The 20,889-nt window shown below is 51.4% G+C and overlaps 1 protein-coding gene across 1 annotated transcript in view; it reads left to right on the plus strand.

The window, feature by feature from the left end:
- Positions 1 to 17,004, plus strand: part of ABHD12 (abhydrolase domain containing 12) — a 30,971-nt gene extending 13,967 nt beyond the window's left edge. Inside the window, exons 4-12 of the mRNA XM_008591874.1 lie at positions 2,630 to 2,660; positions 4,199 to 4,244; positions 8,152 to 8,281; positions 9,530 to 9,567; positions 9,940 to 10,019; positions 11,061 to 11,143; positions 13,142 to 13,220; positions 14,315 to 14,442; positions 16,348 to 17,004. Of these exons, the coding sequence (XP_008590096.1) occupies positions 2,630 to 2,660; positions 4,199 to 4,244; positions 8,152 to 8,281; positions 9,530 to 9,567; positions 9,940 to 10,019; positions 11,061 to 11,143; positions 13,142 to 13,220; positions 14,315 to 14,442; positions 16,348 to 16,387 (655 nt within the window). The 3' untranslated portion in view covers positions 16,388 to 17,004. The remainder of the gene's footprint in view (positions 1 to 2,629; positions 2,661 to 4,198; positions 4,245 to 8,151; positions 8,282 to 9,529; positions 9,568 to 9,939; positions 10,020 to 11,060; positions 11,144 to 13,141; positions 13,221 to 14,314; positions 14,443 to 16,347) is intronic.
- The last annotated feature ends 3,885 nt before the right edge of the window (positions 17,005 to 20,889 follow it).

A 20,889-nucleotide genomic window follows, 5' to 3' on the forward strand; every position in this document is an offset into this window, starting at 1 on the left:
AGCTGGGTGCAGACCCCCTGTCTGAGCTCCACCTTGGGTTGGGTTGGAGGAGGCCAAGTCTCTATCAGAGCGTCGGAGCTTCTCCTGCCAGAGGGGGATGTTTTGTTCTTTCCACTGTAATTTCAAAGGGCAGAGTGTCTGCTGGTCTGTGATTTGGGAACAAGGTTTCTCAGAGAGTGAGGACGTGGTGGTCACGCAGGAAGAGTTGCGACAGCACTTGACTGGCCACAGCTTGGGGAAACTGTGTGTCTGAAACTCTTGCAGCTGGTTTTCTCTGTGTCTGTCACCTTGTCTAAGGACTGGAAGGCAGGTCTGTGTTACTTGTGTGATAGCTCCAGGGTGCAGACAGGTGAACCCTGGCAAGAGGAGGCACTCTTCTAGAAAAAAAGGCCGCGAGTGCTGAGAAGGGGCAGGAGGGGGAGGCTGAAGGCAGAGGGCTGCAGCGAGGAGACACCAGCTGAGCATGCGTGGACGAGTCCATCTTTTCAGGCAGCCCCCACCCATGTGTGAAACCACAATGTCAGTGCACCCAAACGGGCTGTTGACGGAGAGCATACTCTCTACGGCAGATCAAGGCTTGAACGGTTTTATCCTAGATGCTCTCCGTGAGTGAGCGCGTCTACAGTCTCGGCCTTCAGACTGGCTTGAACTGGCATTACTCTCCTTGCCTTAAGCACAGCATGGAGCTCCTGCCACACCATGTGATCCTTGTTCAGAAGAGCCTCTGTGGGAGGGCCTGGGGGTGGGCGGAGGAGGGAAGATGCGTTCTCTGAGTAAAGCATTGTTTGAAAACTGCTGGGTCAGTGTTTCAGAGACCTCCTTAGGCTGGCCGTGGAAGAGCCAGGGAGGAGCTGGCAGGGAGGCCCGGCCACTGCAGGGCCAGTGTCAGGGCTGCGGGGTGGATGTTTTATAGGCAGAACCAGCAAGGAGAACAATGCACGGACTTTCTGGAGGGGAAGGCGGGCCTCAGTGGGTGTGTACATGGCAGAGCTGTGCAGAGGGTGTTGCGCCAGAGTCCAGATCATGGCTCACGAGGACAGCTTCTGTGCTTGGAGCCGTGCGCTTAGCTATTGATCAGTGTGTGCTGCGCAGCTGGCTTTCTTCTTCGTCTGGGACAAGCTGCAGCTGGCTTCTCTTCTGCTTGTCAAAGAGCGAGTGGCTACAGACAGCTCTTATACCATCTTTCTCTAAATGAGAAAAGTGTATACTTGGTGCAAATAATGTTCAGTTCTACAGTGTGGATCACGTTGCAAAAAAAAGACAAAATCTGCCTATAACTTCAGGTTTGAAAGGAATGTTGTGACTTTCAGAAGTTTACTGTCCCGTCTCACTCCCGAGACTGCCACCCCCATGTTGTCTGTGCATCTGCCACCTCTCGAGGGCCTCATCCCTGCTCTCTGAGCCCCTTCTCTGACCAGAATCCCCCATGTGGCCCCTGACAGTCGCGGGCTCTGTCCTGCAGGATCACAGTACCCAGGTCTTCCCAAAGTCCTGACCTCCTGGGCCCTCAGCCCGTCTTACATTTTGCTAAATGTAGGGAATTTGTAAAATTTATAGAAGAGACACCATGAACTCTTCCGATAACTGAAAATAATTTGCTGTATTTCCTCCCAGTCTTGAAACTCACTGTTTTGTATTTTTGTTTCTGCATTGTATTGGTTTGCCTCTTCATCTCATCCTTGTCTCCCCCAACAGCACTCCTCTGTATACCTGAAATGGTCAAAATAATTGTTATAAAGGAAGGAAAACAGCTGAGAAGTATGGAGAGGGTGGGCCTCCTTCACACCCTGCCCCACCTGCTGACATGCCCTCCTCTCCTGGGTAACCACTGTCCCTCCTGTGGGGTCTGTCCACATAACAGCTGGCCAGCAGTGAGACAAAAAGTGGGAAGGGAACACAGAGAGTTCTCAAAGAAGTATAAGCATGTGAAACAGATGTGTGCAAAGCACATTCAATCAGTAATATGTCCAGTAAAACTCTAGTCTACTGGCAGGGTCCTGGGAGACAGCTGTTCCCACACACTCTGGCAAGAGGCGAGGGTCTCCTGATGAAAGACTCAGCAACAGTGGTGAAAGTCATGATTGCACATGCCTCCATGTCCAGGAGCATGTCCACGCGTGGGGCACACGTATAGAAAGGGAGGCCAGTGCAGGCTGGCCATGGCAGCATACGTAGTAGCAGCAGGTGGGGAAGAGCTGAGATGATGAGATGAGAACAGGGGCCACTGCGAAGCAGAGCAGTGCTGCAAGGCAGCTGAGATGTGAGAAGTGGGGTGCAGAAGGTGCCTGTGCTGGGCCCCATCGGATACACAGCTTCCGTCATCTCAGGTGGTCCCTGGATGCTAGGAAGTGGTGGGACGGGGGGACCCTGATGGAAGTAAAAGCAATAATTAAGAAATCTACCCAAAGTGCTAAGACTGTCCCTTCCTTGACATGGTACTTCCAGAGGCAAGCTTGGGGCCACTTAGGGGGACCAAAGGAGGGGGTCACTCGTCCACCATCGGCCCCTCTCTGGTGTGGGTCTTGGAGGACCAAGTTATAAAGGTTCCACATTCTCTAGGACTGACCTGAGGCTGACTCTGAGAAATGCACTAACACCCACTTCCTGTTTCTTCTTCCCCACGCCCCAGAGGAGGTGACCACCGAGTGGAGCTTTACAAGGTGAGTGTTTTTTCCTGGCTGTTCCTTCCAGGAGTCAGGAACAGAAGGGAGTCATCCTAAGCAATAATTTTGAAAGCTAATCATTGTTAGACCTTTTAACACTGCCTGTGGTGGACGTGCTGGAAGACAGTGCCTGGCAGATTCTGCCATGGTTCTTCCCATTGTGCTGCTACCTCCAGTATCCAAAATCAGAATGTATGGACTTTGGATCATATGCCTGGTATTGGCTACTTACGTAAAAGGCATTTGAAGTTGTTTTTAAATTTGCGTTACTTGCCTAAAAATGAAAAGAGAAAACTGTTTGCTCCAGGAGCCATGCTTACTGCCGAGGTGCAGGCTCACCTCCAGTAGGAGGTACATGTGGACGTTAGTGAGTTCCAGGCAGACTTGGTGGAAGAAGTGCCTGTAGGTCTCCCCATGGCAGGGGCAGGGCACGTGCACTTTCACTCGAGCATGGTTTTGTTCTTCATTGGGGTGTTTGGGCCTTGGAGCCTGAGACACCCCACCTGCCTCCCTCTCCTCCTCTCAGAGGGATGTCTGCATTTGCAAACAGGGCACAAAGGAATGTAAACAGATGTGTGGGTACATCTAGCTCTGGGCTGTTGGAGGTTTTTTCCCCTAGAGTAAATTGGATCAAATCAGGAAAGGGGCATGCCTGAGAAGTGATTGGTCCTCGTTTGAGGTTTGTTAGTAGAAATGATTCGCCCCTGCTGAGGTCAGCTGTGGCTCTAGCTGCAGTCTCTATAGGGGCTGGGCGTTGACAAGAAGCATGGGCTGCCCTTCAGTGGGCTGCTAGGTGACAGTGGTGGCATGGTAGCCTTCCACATGGCTCTGGGCACACCCCAGCCAGTGCCCGGGGGCAGGCCATGTGAGTAGTGATCCAAATGAGAGAGGTCAGCTAAGTCTATAGGGAGGTGGCATGGTAGCCTTCCACATGGCTCTGGGCACACCCCAGCCAGTGCCCGGGGGCAGGCCGTGTGAGTAGTGATCCAAATGAGAGAGGTCAGCTAAGTCTATAGGGATTTTTTTTTTTTTTTAATGATAGATAAACTTCAACAACAGCTAAAAATCTGAGAAATGCTGGATTGTAATAAGGGCACCCAGATGGAGTTTCTGTGCTGCAGAGTCCTCCTCCTGGGAGTCCACTGTTGTGCTGGGTGGTTATTAAAGTCCACTGGCAGCACCAAAGAGCTATCTGCCCCCAGATGAGGCTGACTCTGAGGCCACCCTGCAGTGCGAATGTGGAGCTGCCATCCTGGGAAGTGTAGGGGCCTTACCATAGCCATCTAAGCAGCAGGAGAGACACCGTTGCTGCATTTGCCAAGCAGGGGAAGTCAGTGGGTCCTGTAGCAGCGCTTGTAATCTGAGTGTTATAAGAGCCAGTCAGGAATCAGGCAGAATGGTGATTTTCTTTATGAAGTTCCCACTGTGTGCAGGGCACACAGACAGAAATCTGGACGGGTTCAGTAAGAGGAAAGTTACCCTCAACACAAGATGCTTGGATTTGTTGCCAAAGATATTTATTTTTCACTTTACAGGTGCTGAGTTCCCTTGGTTACCACGTGGTCACCTTTGACTACAGAGGTGAGATTTCCTTTGAAAGTACATCTGAACACACTCCTGCCTCTCTCATAGCATCACCTTGTGCCGTGACCTGTGGTGGTAGTGACTGTGTTAAGGTGGGGGAAGGACAGTGGGTCCTGACGAAGCCCCCTGATGTAGACCCCAGGGAGCCCTTCTTGGTGGGGAATCATATGCCCTCTGTCAGCAACATTTTAAATGCAGAAAATACTGTCTGTTTTCTTTACTGTACTCAGACTTTTCCAGCAGATGTTTTATGCTCAGTGGAGCTTGTGTCAAAAGAAAAAATTACAACAAATTTAGCTATAGATCCAATTGGCTTTTATTTGCAATTCGTGAGTCAGAGTGGCTTCGATTCTACTAAACGGGGGGAGAGCTCTCTCTGGCAGTAGCAGAACAGTGGGTTTTGTAAGGTGGGAACAAGGAAACAGAACAACAGAAAAAAAAACTGGTTAACATCTTTTAATTCAGGTTACTTTTTTATAAGGGTTAGAGGAGAGGGGACATCCGTATTACACTGACTCAGGTAGACTGGAATCTCTTGTTTTCAGGAAACACTGGTGTGTTTGCTTCCTTCAAGTTTCAGTTTGATCATGAGGCATTTAGCATGATGAGACTCCGTTTTGATTTGGTCTGGTCTGTTGGGCCTAGTGTAGGAGCTCAGTCCAAAACAGTGGCCTTGTTTAATACTTGCTAAAAGTTGTGAAAACAGGAAAAAGAACTGTTAAGAGAGAAGATAGATTCTTTTTCTGTCCCCTCAGCATTTCTTCTTTCTTTTTTAAATGAATCAGGGCTTACCACTGAACAGATCAAGAATCCACAGTTTGATTATACTTAGAACATTCCACCTCAATAAGCAACAGAAATACGCTGTATTAACATTGAGCAACTGCTTTAAAAGAATATTCCTCCATATAGTCCTCAGTTGGAGAGATCAAAGGGATGAAGGCTGCTGGGCTGGCTTGCCTTGACCTTTTGGGAAGAGGGCGGGGGTGTGGGTATCCTCAGACTCAGGGGCAGGCAGGCATGGAGGAGGCACCTGGCAGCTGAATGTGGGGCATATGAGTTTCCTCTTGCTGCCGTAACAAACTACCAGAAATGTAGGGTCTTAAACAATACAGATCTATTATCTTGCCTCTCTGGAGGTCAGAAGTCCAACATTTTTAGCCACTGGGCTAAATGAAGGTGTTAGCAGGGCTGGTTCCTTCAGGAGGTTCTAGGAGAGAATCTGTTGCCCTGCCTTTTGCAGCTACTAGAGGCTGCCCACATTCCCTGGCTTGTGGCCCCTCCCATGTTCAAATCCAGCAATGGCCCACTGAGTCTTGGGCTGCATCACTCTGACACTGACTTTTGCCCTGTCTTTCACTTATCCTTGTGATTACTTTGGACCCACGCAGATAATCCAGGATTGTCCTCAAGATCTGCTGATTAGCAGTGTAATTCCTTCTGCAACCATAATTCCCTCTGCCATGTAATCTAACATGTTTGCGGGTTCCAGGGATTAGGACATGGGCCTCTTTGGAGTCCACCATTCTGCCAGCCACAGGGCTGGCTCTTTCATGGAGGAAGGTTCTGTCAGGATGAAAGTTTTGGGCTGAGAAAAATGCCAAAATGAGGAGCTGGAAAGTAGTTCACCATCTCATCTTTTTCTCCATGCTGAAAAGGTTTTTTCCTTCCTGCTACAAGATAGAGCCCATAGGATAATGAGAAGGGGCGTCTTCCTTGTTCACCTCCCGCACAGCACTTTCTCCTTTCAGTTCTTCTGGAGTCTTCATTTCTAAGTGGTACGAGACCACTTGGCTCCACCTCTAACTCAGTCTGTCTGTCCCTTTGTGTCTGTCCTGCATCGGTCTCTCTGTCTGTGTCCCAGTCTGCCTGCCTCCATCTCTTTCTGTCTCCCTCTCTGTGCTCCTTTCTCTCTCTCTGTCCCTGTCTCTCTCCTCCCCCCTGTCTTTCTCACTCTCAATCCTTCTTTGTCCTCTGTCTCTCTCTCTGCCCCTCTCTCTGTCTCTCTCACTGTCTTGGTCTCTCTGTCTGTCTCTCACACTCTATCTCTCACACTCTCTCTATCTTTCTCTCTCTGTCCCTGTCTCTTTGCTTCTATTTGTATCTGTCTCCTTGACCCTGTTTCTCTGTCCCCGTGTTCCTGTGTCCCTGCCTCCTACTGTGTGGCCTGAGCCTCAGCCTGTTCTGTCCCTCTGCATCACTCCCTCCCTCCTCTGGTGCTGGTAGTGGCCCGTCCTGTGCGCCGACTGTGGGATTTGCTTACGCAGCAGAACTGGCTCTTTTGAACCTTGTGGTGGTTTCACATCATATGACAATGACTCACTGCTGAACTGCTAAAAGGCAATTGTGTTTGACCTTTGCTGGAGCCTGGGGAGGGGCCCTTGGGGTTGTCACCTGGGGACTGAGATGGCTGCCTTTCCTCTGTTAGGCAAACTAGATGCTAATTGGACCCTAAGGTGAAGCAGACCCCCTTTCCTTTCTGGGTTAGCCTGGAAATCTCCTCTGTTTCTGGAGCCTCCTGAGTCCCCACTCCCTGTCCTGGTCCTTCTGCAGGGCCCCTAAGCAGGCTGGGTTCTCACTGGCTGGGCCTGTCAGATCCCACCTCAGGCCATCCCCTACCAAGCCTTTAGTGTTGGGAGATCGATGTCAGGAGGGCAGGGGGAGAGCCACTGGCCATGGCCTTGAGGATGCTGGTATCTCTGGGCAGCCTCTGGCCAGGCCATATGTCTGAGGTTCTGGGGCATATTTGATTAACTCAGCTGTTCTGTTAGTCACCAAAAAGATCGATGTCAGGAGGGCAGGGGGAGAGCCACTGGCCATGGCCTTGAGGATGCTGGTATCTGTGGGCAGCCTCTGGCCAGGCCATATGTCTGAGGTTCTGGGGCATATTTGATTAACTCAGCTGTTCTGTTAGTCACCAAATTTTCAACCCACCAACTTAGAGTGACTGTGTGACAGGACTTCTAGTGTATCCAGTCAGCAGANCTCTCTGTCCCTGTCTCTTTGCTTCTATTTGTATCTGTCTCCTTGACCCTGTTTCTCTGTCCCCGTGTGTTCCTGTGTCCCTGCCTCCCACTGTGTGGCCTGAGCCTCAGCCTGTTCTGTCCCTCTGCATCACTCCCTCCCTCCTCTGGTGCTGGTAGTGGCCCGTCCTGTGCGCCGACTGTGGGATTTGCTTACGCAGCAGAACTGGCTCTTTTGAACCTTGTGGTGGTTTCACATCATATGACAATGACTCACTGCTGAACTGCTAAAAGGCAATTGTGTTTGACCTTTGCTGGAGCCTGGGGAGGGGCCCTTGGGGTTGTCACCTGGGGACTGAGATGGCTGCCTTTCCTCTGTTAGGCAAACTAGATGCTAATTGGACCCTAAGGTGAAGCAGACCCCCTTTCCTTTCTGGGTTAGCCTGGAAATCTCCTCTGTTTCTGGAGCCTCCTGAGTCCCCACTCCCTGTCCTGGTCTTTCTGCAGGGCCCCTAAGCAGGCTGGGTTCTCACTGGCTGGGCCTGTCAGATCCCACCTCAGGCCATCCCCTACCAAGCCTTTAGTGTTGGGAGATCGATGTCAGGAGGGCAGGGGGAGAGCCACTGGCCATGGCCTTGAGGATGCTGGTATCTGTGGGCAGCCTCTGGCCAGGCCATATGTCTGAGGTTCTGGGGCATATTTGATTAACTCAGCTGTTCTGTTAGTCACCAAATTTTCAACCCACCAACTTAGAGTGACTGTGTGACAGGACTTCTAGTGTATCCAGTCAGCAGAGGACAGTGGAGGGTCGCTGCTGGGTCCTCCTGCACTGCCTGCGCAGTATGAGTGTGACCGTAGACTCTCCTGGCTCTGACTATCATGTGTCCCCCGGCTTCAGGCCCTGCCTTTCACATCCTCCTCCTGCTGTTTTTCTCTCCCAGGTTGGGGTGACTCAGTAGGAACGCCGTCTGAGCGGGGCATGACCTATGATGCACTCCACGTCTTTGACTGGATCAAAGCAAGAAGTGGTGACAACCCCGTGTATATCTGGGGCCATTCTCTGGGCACTGGGTAAGAGTTCCCAGGAGGAGGTGGCCTTTAACAGGACTAGGTATTCATGGGCCCCTCTCCAGCCCAGGATCTGAAGAGAGCCCACCATCCTCAAGGGTGCCCTGGTCGCACATGGATCCTGTGGCACTGTTAGTCCAACAGGCCTTGTCTCCATCCCCATGGTGTTTGGAGTGAAGCACCACAAGAGACCACAAGGGTTGGAGCTACTTTAACTCCTCAGCCCAAGAGGTGATTCAGACAGACAGTCAAGGTCTGGCAGGGAGAATTCACCCTGAGGAGGTGCCTTCAGCACACAAGTGGCCAGCATGCACGTTCTCCGGTGCCTTGGGCTTCACGTGGTGTGACTATGGAGTGCGTGTGCAGGCCTTCAAGTCCAAGCGTGCAAACTAGGGATGTTTGCAGACAACTTGGCCACTTAGCCCATGCTCAGCTTACGGGGAGCACAGGAGAGAGAAGTGGGTGGTCGGCTTCCCACATCTGCCAAGACAGGAGCATTTAACATTTCACTTGTGGGCAGCCAGATCGCTTCTGCTGATGCAAGTTCCAGAGTGTTTCTAAAAGCAGCCGCTGTTGTCAAGGCCCCGACCCCAAGACCTTGGGCAGCGCCCCCCTTTCTCTGCTGCCTTTCCTTCAGCCACAGGGGCTTGGCCCTCTCATCACTCTTGCTCCTCATTTGGACAGCGTCCTGCAGGCGGGGAGGTGTCTAGGACAGGGCCTCCCCCGCCCCTGTGGGGACAGTGAGCAGGGTGTCCCCAGAAAGGCACCTTGCCCATCCCCCATGGGTGACTGTGTACAGGGAGCTACCAGGTGTGGTCTTGGCACAGCAAGAGGCCCCTGGGCCCGGTGGGCTCCAAATGCAGCCACTTCCAGGAATGTGCAGGCAGAGCCCAGCCTCCTCCAACTGACGGGGGGGTAGGGGTGCAGGAGGCGGGTGCAGCCTGGTGTCATGGTAGGTCCTCCTGCAGTTTCCCAACTGTCCCTGCACCGACTGTGGTGAGAGCTGAAGGGAGGGCACTGGGCAGCCTAGGGCAGGCTGATCCAGGTGGGTCAGGACTGTTGTCGCCACCTTTGTGGAAGGGTCAGCTGATGGCCAGGGTAGCTGACACCCTCCCCCCCCCTTCTGCCCTGAAGTCCCACCAGAAGCTTTGCAGATCCCACAGCTTCTCTGGGCACTTTCCAGTGTTAAGAGGGTTTCATCTAAAACAATTTTTGTCAAAGTTCAACTAAACTGTGTTTTTTTCTTCCCAGAGTGGCAACAAATCTGGCGCGACGCCTCTGTGAGCGAGGTGAGGGATCCCTGCCACGACAGTGAGGTGTGCAGCGCTTACGCCCCAGCCCCTGCACGAGTTCTTGTGAAGTGGGTGCTGGCAGCTGAGCAGTGCAGTGATGGCGTGCTGGGTGTGGAGGACAAGGCCCTGGGCACACCTGGGCTGACCAGAGCCTGGCTCCTCACGAAGCCACCTCGGGTCCCCCTCGTGGGCACCTCCTGCACCTGGCTGACTACACTGGGAAGCCTGCAGGGTGGGCACCTGGGTTCACTGTCCTATGTGGGGTCCCTCCCACAGAGCGTCCACCTGGGCTTCTGAGAGCACCATGGCCTGTGACTGTGTCACCAGCTTCTTCCCCATCTCATAGTTCCTGGTGTTTTATTTCTCTAGAGACACCTCCAGATGCCCTTATATTGGAATCTCCATTCACTAATATCTGCGAAGAAGCTAAAAGCCATCCGTTTTCAGTGGCAAGTACAGATTTTATTAAAAATTTATTTTTAGTAAAATAATTACTATAAAATATTAAAATAACTATAGGTAAATAATTACAAAATAAAAATAATAATTATAAAAAGCATTATTTAAATATTCTAATGAATATAGATTTTATTAAAAATTAATCCCAGTTCCAGGCCCTGGCCTGCCTACAGAGCTGCCCAGGTCGTTTATAACTTTGTAGCCAGGTAGAAGGAAAGGTTCACAGTTGGGTTGTTTCAGGGCAGCTGGACCCTCAGAAGGCCTTGCCTACGTTGCGTGGCCACCGTGGGGCTCAGCCCTGGCCAGGGCTGCTAGCTGGGCTACCTCATCAGGAGTGGGTACCTACTGCTCTCTGTGCATGGACGGTGCTTGGGATTCTTGCTCCAGTTGTGTCCCTGAGTGAACCCCAATAAACCCTGGTGGGGATTTCAGGGCAGGTCAAGCCCCTAAAGGGCACTGAAGCCCTTGGAGCCTCTGAAGACCTGGCCAGGTATCTTCCCCTCCTTCCCATCTCATTCCTGATGGGAAAGCCTCATTCCATGGGCTCTGGGCCTCTGTGTCAGTCCATCCTTCCTGATTTCCACTGCTCTACTGCATGTCATAAGAGCCCTTCACTTTGTCTTGCTTTTTTGATGTTGCTTTTCTGTGAAATCGCGTGATTACAATGGCCATGGACCCCCATTGTCCCATGGGTTGCAGCCCTGGTGTCTGTGGAAAATTTGGTTTTGGGTGGACTCCGAAGTGTGGGGGCCTCTTGTGTAGGGCAGCCCCTGCCATGGCCAGTCTGTGGGGCCTCACAGGTGGGTCTTCTGTCCCCAGCAACAAAGCCAGGACAAAGAAGGGGTGGGGGTGCCCTGAGCACATCTCTGGTGACCCCCTGTCTGCCCACTGCCCCTACTCCCTTAGGGATTGGTAGTTGTGGGTAACACCTTGTACATCCCTGAACTTGAACTGTTTGAACCCTTGATCTTTGCCTTCCACACAGATGTCTTAACTAACGCTTCTGCAAATGGTTTCCATCTTGTCTTCAGGTATATCGATACTTCCCTGGGTTTGATTGGTTCTTCCTTGATCCCATTACAAGCAGTGGAATTAAGTTTGCAAATGATGAAAAGTGAGTACTGTGGTACAGTGACTATTTCTTCAATTTAGAGAAACACTGAAAAGTCCTAAGATGAGCCTCCTTAGTCACATTAACTACATGGGGTAGAAGTTAGATACTTAATGATTGTTCCTAACAAACATCTTTAAAAGGGAAAGTCAGGCAAAGAGCTGCAATGGAAAGAATAAGGAATTTGAAAAGACTATAGAATTAAAGCAATATTGAAATAGCCTGTATTTTTTTTGTTCATATAATTGTTTTAATTGAAAATAGTCTGTCTAAGCCAGAACTCCTGTACAGGTATTGAAGCAGTGATATTAAGTGTTATTCAAAAATTGACTTTGCCTCAGCCATTGGATTTATGTTTGGTATGGAAAGATATTACAAAGATTATTAAAAATATTTCTATCAGGTAAATCAAAAGTTAAATATTCTAGTTAAGGACTCTTTTTAAACCACTTTCAGATTCTGTTTTCAAAAATTGACTTTGCCTCAGCCATTGGATTTATGTTTGGTATGGAAAGATATTACAAAGTTTATTAAAAATATTTCTATCAGGTAAATCAAAAGTTAAATATTCTAGTTAAGGACTCTTTTTAAACCACTTTCAGATTCTGTCGACATTGTCTTTGTTATATTTTCATTTAGTTTAACTTCTTCATAAATGAAAACCCTTACCTAAATAATTCTGTTAACACATAACCATGAAACAGGATATGATAAAATGGAGTATTTTTTCCCTTCAAGGACGTGTTTGATTCTAAAAATAAAAATAGAACAAATTAAAATTTAAGCAAACATTGTAAGCAGAAAATCCTGCTTGTTTGAAATATTATTGTTTTGGAACATAAAGAATTATCTAAATAAACTAGATTCTTCTTTAAAAAGAAAAATGAGTACTGTGCCCAGGGAAGCCACCTTTGGCGCTGACCCTCCCAGCTGAGCCGGGTGGAGTGCGGCTGGCCACAGTACCACCTCCACGGGACCAGGGCCCTCACAGCACTGGAAGGCAGGGCCTGGCTTCATGGGCAGGAGACACGCTCTCCCTGAGCTCAGGTGGGTGGTGGTCTGTACCAAATACTTGCCGCTTTCTCCAGAAGCCTTAGGTCAAAGGGATTCACGTGTCAGAAGCAAGAGCAAGTCGTGTGTACCACGAGCAGAGGCGCAGACTGCACAGGCGCTAGGCGTGGGTGGATGAGCTTCCCTGGCCCAAGTCCTGCTCCAGGTGCCAGGGTCGCACCAGCACTCAGCTCACAGAGCACACAGCTGTTGGGTCAGGATGGAGACACGGGTCAGGTGGCCACATCAGTGAGGGGCTGACCAGGAGACCGCAGGACCCGTTCAGTCCTGGCAGCCTATCCCTCCAGTATTAGGCTTGCTGAGGGGATTTAGATGTATTGAACCTACTGACAATTTTTGTTTATTTTTTTATTTGGCAACTGGCTGGTACAAGAATCTGAACCCTTGACCTTATAAGTGCTATAACACCGTGCTTTAACCAGCTGAGCTAACTGGCTAGCCCTGAAAATTTAATTTACTTGTAAACCTTCAGAGCTGGAGCAACCTTAAATGTCATTTACACCAAAGATAAATTAGAGGGCATTGACTTTTTTTTTTTTACGAAAAGATGCATAGTAACATTCATTTGCAATAAGTTTCTTGGTCCACCTGAATTATTCATCTTATAAATATTGTTTTCTAACTTTTAAAGAATATGTCAATTGGCAAAAAAATAATCATTTTCAATTTCCAGAAACTATGCTAGGGCCAGATTTTGGTGAATGAATTGATCTTTAGGTTTGATTGACACCTATCACCTAGCTGGAATAGATCTTGATAGAAACAACTAAGAAATTAACTTTTAGTTCTCTAGTAAGAAGAAGCCTGGCAAAATTTGGGCTAAGCTCCATGGTGAAACATACCCTAAACCCAGGTTCTTCCCGCTGCCCAAGGGGTCCAGACACTGCTGCCCTTCCCCTGGTCTTGGTCTAGCCCCCTCTCCCTCCACAGTGTGAAGCACATCTCCTGTCCCCTGCTCATCTTGCATGCTGAGGATGACCCCGTTGTGCCCTTCCAGCTCGGCAGAAAGGTGGGTATCCTAGGGCCTTTGCCCCTGGTGGGATGGGTCAGGTATGGGCATGGGCCAGCAGGAAGGAGATGCCTGCGTCTGCCCCATGGCGTGGGCATGGGCCACATCAGGCTTAGGAAGACTACCTCATCCTCCCTGTGTCACCTCCAGGCCACCTGGGAAGGGCATGGGAAGTCTGGTAGCAGGGGTGTGGTGGGGATCAGACCCCTGATGGCGTCCACAAGAGGAACTATGGGAAATAAGCAGATGGCTCTCAGGTCCCCATACAGGGGTCCTTCTCAGGGTGGGCTGCCTGTGTTATCAGAGCCCAGGGCAACTTGGGCCTCAGCTGGGACGACTCATCAGGTATTGGCTGAACCCCTTGATGAGGATCTCCCACCCCAATTCAGGGGTCCCAGTCAGTAGAACTGATACATAAATGTCTAGTCTGTTTTCTTGCCTTTGGTAGTAGGCTGATAAAAGAATACCGTGTTGTCTATGAGGACTCAGCAGTTGCTTTTGCTGAATTCGCTTTAACTTTGCTGTGGGTAAGCATGGAGCAGAGAGAGCACCACCTGGGTCCTGGCACTGTTGAGGGCAGGGTAAGCCCAGAGGGGACACAGAACCGCCCAGCAACACACCACTCAGACCCACACACCCTGGGCCATCAGGGGTGGGATGGAGGGGCTGAGATGGGACGCATTGTGAGCAGCTTGCTGATTGGCCTTGACCCGGGAATACCCGGGTCTGTGATTGGTCTGTGACCCAGGAGGCCCACACCCTCCATCCTAGCCCCTGTGACTGTGCCGTCCCTGCCACTGGGGCTTCCCTCAGCACTTGGGCTGGCTTGTCCATCTTGCTGCTCCCCTGAGGCAGGTGTAAGGAGAAAGAGAGGGATTTGAACGGTGGGCAAGCCGAGGAGCCCAGCCTAGGGTCCGGTTCCTGCTAGCCCACCTCAAGGCCACCAGCCATGACAGGCCACAGTGGCAGAAGCATTGTGCATGGGAACTTGGGCTGCTCTTTGGAGGAAGCAGCCACTGACTGGTCTCTGTTGAAGGGGAGTCCTCTGTGCCAGACCACTGACTCTGGGATCTGACCTGTCTCCCTCTCCTCAGCTCTACAACATTGCTGCACCATCTCGAAGCTTCCGAGACTTTAAAGTTCAGTTTGTCCCCTTTCATTCAGACCTTGGCTATGGTCACAAGTACATCTACAAGAGCCCTGAGCTTCCACGGATTCTAAGGTGAGATGTTTTCTTCCTACTTGGCAACTTCAGCTGGGCAGCAGTGGCTCAGGCCTAGGCACGCAGCAGGTGGCAGCCACTGAAGCTGTTTGAGAGGTTCAGTGAGGCCCAGAGTCACAATGACTGGAGAACCTTCCATTTCCATCCCAGAGGGGCGTGAGTTTGTCTCCCCTCTCTCTTGGACTGCTTCCATAGTCAGACAGGGTGGATGACCTCCCTGTTCTCCAGGTTTGGATTAGTCTGTTTTTGTTGCTTATAACAGAATACCTGGAACTGGGTAATTTACAAAGAAACAGTATTTATTGCTTACAATTTTGGAGGCCAGGAAGTCCAGTCTAGGGAACACATCTGGTGAGGGTCTTCTTTGGTGGTGGCTTTACAGCAATGCAGGGGNCAGCAATGCAGGGGTCTCACTTGGCAGAAAATAGTGGAACAGTGAGAGACTCTCATGTGCTCTCCTTTTAAAGCCTTCAGAAACACGCCCCTGACCACCATTATTAATGCACTTGTTAAGGCATAGTCCTACAATCTAATCACCTGCTCAAGGCCCCACCTTTCAATTACCATAATAGGATTTCCCGTCCTTTTAAAGCCTTCAGAAACACGCCCCTGACCACCATTATTAATGCACTTGTTAAGGCACAGTCCTACAATCTAATCACCTGCTCAAGGCCCCACCTTTCAATTACCATAATAGGATTTCCCACCCTCAACAGTTACAATGGGGATTAAGCTTCTAATATATAAACTTTGGGGGATGCAATTCAGTCAATCCACAGCAAGGTTGTACAGACCCAGTGGACATGCACAGAAGCACACACAGACACAGATGTGTGCAGGAGCACACAGACACACCCCAGCCACTCCTGGGCAGGCCTCAGATCCCTTCCCACATGCCTCTCAGGTCACTGACCCTGCACACATCTTGGCCTTGGGTGAGCCCCTCAAAAAAGCCTGTTTGTCTCCAGCTGCTTCTTGAAGTTGAGGCTGTGCTCCTGGCTGCCTTGCACTGGCCAGAATCTTGGGCAGGACATGGGTTGAAGCTCAGAGAGCCGTGGGCACCCATATGGGCCTGGGTGCAGAACCCAAGCATGAGGGTGAGACCTTGGCAGTGGTGACAAAGGGCAGAGTTTGGGAAAAGGAACCCCCCCCCCTCCCGCGCCAGGCTTCTATACAGGTCGCCACCCAGCTTCACCCACCTCTGCGTTAAAGGATGCAGGTCACACCCACCACTACCTGGTTGTGTGCTTTGAGCAAGATGCTAAACCTCTCTGTGCCTGAGACAGGGAGAGTGTGCCTTCCTTGGGCTGCTGAGCAGTGCTTCGACCCTGGCACTGGAGATTGTTAACAGTGGTGGTTATTTTTGCTGTTTTGTACCAGTAGGCTCTGAAAAGTAGTCAAGATGCCAGTTTCTTCCTATAGGTGACACTGGTTGCTTGTATCAGCTCCCAATGAGGTGTATCCTATGTGCAACTGTACTTAAAATTCAGCTCTTCTCTAGCTGCCTTTGAAAGTTCCAGAGGCAAAGCATTGTTTCTTTTAGAGGTATGCCACTCCTTGCCACAGGAGCCTTGGTTGCTGAGAGGGGTCATTGAGGTGAAAAGAATCGCAGGTTTGCTTTGGAGTTGTAGTTTTTCCCCATTATAAAGAATGTATTACAGAAAATTTAGACCAAATAAAGCATAGAGGCCCCTCACCCTGTCTTTGTTCCTACATGTTGGGATTTGACTTGGTGCCAATGCCGCTGGTGCCCTGCTTGGCTTACTGAGTCTTTTTCTGTGCAAGAGCTCAGTCCTCACGCGGTTCTTTGCTGTGTCCTCAGACGGGGTGCTTGAGGACTGTGGGACATGGGATCTTTGATACGAGCTCCAATGATTTTGCTCATGTTGTCCTCCTCTGGTCTAGGGAATTTCTGGGGAAGTCAGAACCCGAGCGCCAGCACTGAGTCTGGCCAAGTGAAGGAAGCATGAAGACCTCTGCCCTCCTCCCCTTTTCTTCCAGTCAGCAGCCTGGCACCACAGAGTCCCAGGGTGCCAGCAACTGCAGTGCTCAGGAGCCCAGCTGCACCTGGAAAGAAGACTCAGATGCCAGCCAGGGCGGGTGCAGTGCCCGGCAGCCTGGAACATGGATCCAAGCGAGAAATGCGGGTGACGGGCATGTGACCCTTGCTCCCTCTTGCTGCCACTCAGCCTCAGCTCTTGTTGGGAAGACTTGGTGACAGAGCAGCCAGCTGTTACTTGCTCAATCCCAACTTCCTGAGCTGGGCATGGGGAGCTCAGGCAGGGGGGCTGGGGACTTGGGACCACCCGTGGAGAATGTGGGGAAATGGGTTCTTTCTGCCCCTTCCTGGCACATGCAGAATGGACTCTAGTGGCTCAATGGTCCCCTCCTGCCCTGTGTACCCGCTTGCTTTCCTCAGCCATCCCTGTCTCCTCTGGGCAGACTGCTCACCCACAGCGGGGAAGTGCCCAGGATCTGCACTTCCTCCCATTCCACCCACCTGTCTGTGTAACCCGGCCTTAGACTGAGCATTTATTTAAGAATAAAATCGTGGTGGTGGTATGTTGTTGTTTCTACAGTGAGAAGAGCCAGTGATGCCTCCTGCCCTGCCAGGTGCCCCACCTGCAGACCCGGGCGTGTTCACACTCCCACCGTCCTCAGCCCAGTCACTCAGAGCCCAGCCTGGCCCGTAGCTGTGTGGGAGCTGTGGCTCTGAAGGCCACTTATTTCCCCCTCCTTCCAGATGTCAGGATCCCCCGCAGAGGGGCAGGGAAGGGCATGTCTTTGTGGTGGGGAACAACTTGGCTTTTCCAGGCGGGACCCTTCCTGGCCGGGAGACCCTCTCCCCAGCTGCCACGTAGCTGATGGGCATGGGGTCCCGTCACCGCACACAGACCCTCACCGCTCAGGAAAGGGCTTCCATTATGGGTCTGGGACTCACGTTTGGAGCCGCTTGAAGCGACGTGTGCTCCAAACATCACCTCATTCACTCACTGGGGCTTTTGCTTTTGTCAACCCAGCAACCTGCAGCTGCTGCCCACGTGTGTGGTTCCCCAGCCCTGGGGAGAAGGGCGTTTGGAGCCCTGCATCGGGTATGTCTTGCCACGCTTTGCAGCCTCCAGATCAGAGGGCTAAGCCCACCCTGGACTCCGCCTCTCCTGACGCCTAGCCTTCCTGCCCTCGGTCCTCAGGCTGTGGAATTTTCTAGTCTTGGCAACTCGGAAATTCACCAGGGGCACGGAGGTCTAGTTTACCTGCTTGTTTCTGCAAGGTCTTAGGCCCAGCATCAGCAACCATGGAGGCCCAGAGGGTGGCCTAGGTTACACCCCCTCTGTTCTGAAGCCCCTTAGGAGCTACCTACTGCAACCCTCAGGTCTGGAAAACATACACCTTTTCCACACCAGGGATAAACAGCTCCTCCTCAGGTCAATTTATGACAGAACCTTTAATCTCCCTTCTGACCAGGGTCTGCCCGACTCCTGGTGTCTAACCAGGGGATGTCTGTTTTCAACTGCATACACATCAGTAGCTCAGCTGTGAGTGGTGGTCCCCGAGCACTGCCTAAAGGATACCACCAACCCTGGGACACACCGTACCACCCCTCATAGCCTCTTTTTGGGTAACTGTAGCCTGAGTCACTGAAATGCACTGCTCTCCTGGCTTTGTCACACCCCACAGCCCCTGACAATCATGCAGCAAGGACTGTTCCCATGGCTGCCTGAGATGTGACAGCTCTACCTGGGCTGGTCGTCATCCTTTTTTATTCTGCTTGTCTGTGTGAGCTGCCTCAAAGCCTTTCTTGTGGGAATGAGTCAGGATATAAAGAACATTAGGAACACAAGCTGTTATTTACATGTCTGCTGTCACCTGCTGAGCTATTACCTTGGTTTAAGCAACTAAGCTTAAACGGTTGGTTTTGAACCCTCTGATGGGTGGCAGGATCAAGTCGTGGTCAGAACCTGCCCTAAAAAAAAGCAAAGTACGGAGACGTGTGGCTGCTGTAAGGGTTAGGGCTGTGCTGCAGACTCCACAAATCCCTCTTGGTGCTGCCACCAAGGTGCACAGGGGGTGCCGAGGATGTGAGGAGGCCTCACAGTGCCAGCATTGCACGACCTGCACATACTGAGGCCAGGACATGACAGAGCTCATGTCCTGCAGTTCTCAGGTCCTTTTGGGTAAACACAAGCCTGAGTTCATGTGCCTCCTGAGTTTTGACTGAGTCTGCAGCTATACAATTCAGGGGATGTTTTAGTCCCAAGGGCCAGGAGCAGGTGGCAGAAGCAGCATGTGCTAAAGGGGACCAATATGATTCACACCAGAATTGCAAGCACCGTTTTTGTCCCCAGATGATAGTGTTTACCAAATGGCTGGATTTGATGAGTTTTGAACAGTTGACAGTTCAGGAACACATGGCTCTAAGTCCCACATGCCAGGACTGTTCCTTGCATGGGCACCAAGCTGGGCCTTGGGCCCGTGTCCTCTGCTTCTGCAGGAGTGTCGCAATGCCATGTGCAGTAAGTGAAATGCAGACACTGTATCAACCAACCACAGGCATACGTTTTAATGAGTTTCCCACATGAGGTGTTAACAGTGAGTGGCAGAGTATGGTCACACGCGGCCAGTGCTGGGGAGTGCAGCCTTGCACACAGAACTACACACGGGGCAGGGGACGTCATCAGCAATGACCACAACCCCAAACTTTGCCCCACTCAAAGAAAGACCCCAGTGGCTCTGGTGAACTGTGCAAATACTCCGACAGGAACTGTGAGCCTCACCATGCAGCCCAGAGCCAGCATGCAAGGCGAAGGAAACCTCTGGAAGGGCAGGTCTGCCTGATTTCTCCAACAATCCCGTGGTGAAGGGCAGCAGCCTGTCCCCTGCCTCTCCTTTAGGCAGCACTATGTCAAGGTGCACTGGGTGTCAGCATCGGAGGGGCATGGCTGAGCCCATTCCCAGCACCAGGTCCACCTTGAGCAGAGTAGAAACTCAGCTCCTCTGGGCTCACTCGGCCCTTTCCCCAGACCAGGTTGTGGCACTGGTAGGAAGGGAGAGAGATGAGTCCAGCCCTGTGTGTACAACAGGAACGTGCCCCAGGCCACCGGCGAAAGGCATAGGGAGGGCACAGACCTGCAGCAGCCCTGGCGCAGGAAGGGCAGCCCTGCCAGGGACAGCAGCCGACCTGCCTCCAGCCAGGCAAGACGTCGGCAGCATGCCTCCCCCAGACAGGAAACTAACAAGAAAAAGCTTCGGCTAGTTTCATTTCTTTGTGAAGTTATTTTGTCTTGATACAGCAAAACCTAGCTGTATCAAGCTGTGTAGCTATAACAAATACCTGAGACCGGGTAATTTATAAAGATCAGAGGTTTATTTGGCTTACGATTCTGGGACAGCTGCATCTGGCACAGGCCTCAGGCTGCCAGCGGGTACAAGCAGATCACATGGTGAGAGGAGGAGGGGAGGGAGGGAGGGAGGAGGTGCCAAGGTCTTTTAAACAACCAGCTCTCGTGGGAATAGAGCGAGAACTCACTCATTAATCCCCCCTTCCCCAGGGAGAGCACTAATCCATTCATGAGGGATCCACCCCCGTGACTCAAACAGCTTCCAACACTGCCACACTGGGGATCAAACTTCCACATGAGGTCTGGGGGAACAATAACATCCGAACTCTATCAGCTAACTCTGCATCAGCCAGCCTTGTCTAAACCAAGGCCTCTGAGACGCCAGATATAGGGACCCTCCCCAATGTCCCCCACAACTCGTCCTGGGTCCCAAACACATTCACCCAGGATGGCTACAAAGGACATGGCCTGTCTGGATCCTTAACCCACAACACAAGATAGAGCACCCAGAAGAGGGGACAGAGAACAGAGCTGTGAAGACAATGCCTGTAGGATCTGACTCCTTCCAGCATGGCAGGAGGCAGAGCTGGGCCAGGGAGAATAGGGCTACACTGGGCTTGGCCCTGCTCTGCAGCTGGTGGCCCAGGTCCCACACATCCCCAGTCTTCACCAGGGCCACCAGCCCATAACCCAGAATTCAGAGGCTTAAAACTAAAGATATGAGCTCACAGCAAGACACATGCAAGGTTCTGGGGAGTCCAGCAGGCAGCTCCACCTGTGTTCACCCTCCCTGGGGCCAGCTGCACCTGTCCGCACCATGAACTCTGCTTTCCTTGCAGGAAAGCGTGAGAACGCCATACACTTCTAGCAACTTCTTTCCTTGCCCCATTCCCTCAAAACCACCCCCTTAACCCCCACACCCCTCTCAGAAAAGGAGGGACCACCAGCTGCTGGCAAAGTGCTTAAAAACTGGCACCCGTGAGAACGCCATACACTTCTAGCAACTTCTTTCCTTGCCCCATTCCCTCAAAACCACCCCCTTAACCTCCACACCCCTCTCAGAAAAGGAGGGACCACCAGCTGCTGGCAAAGTGCTTAAAAACTGGCA

Source organism: Galeopterus variegatus, unplaced genomic scaffold (genome assembly GCF_000696425.1).
Source record: "Galeopterus variegatus unplaced genomic scaffold, G_variegatus-3.0.2 Scaffold7359, whole genome shotgun sequence".
NCBI lineage: Eukaryota > Metazoa > Chordata > Mammalia > Dermoptera > Cynocephalidae > Galeopterus > Galeopterus variegatus.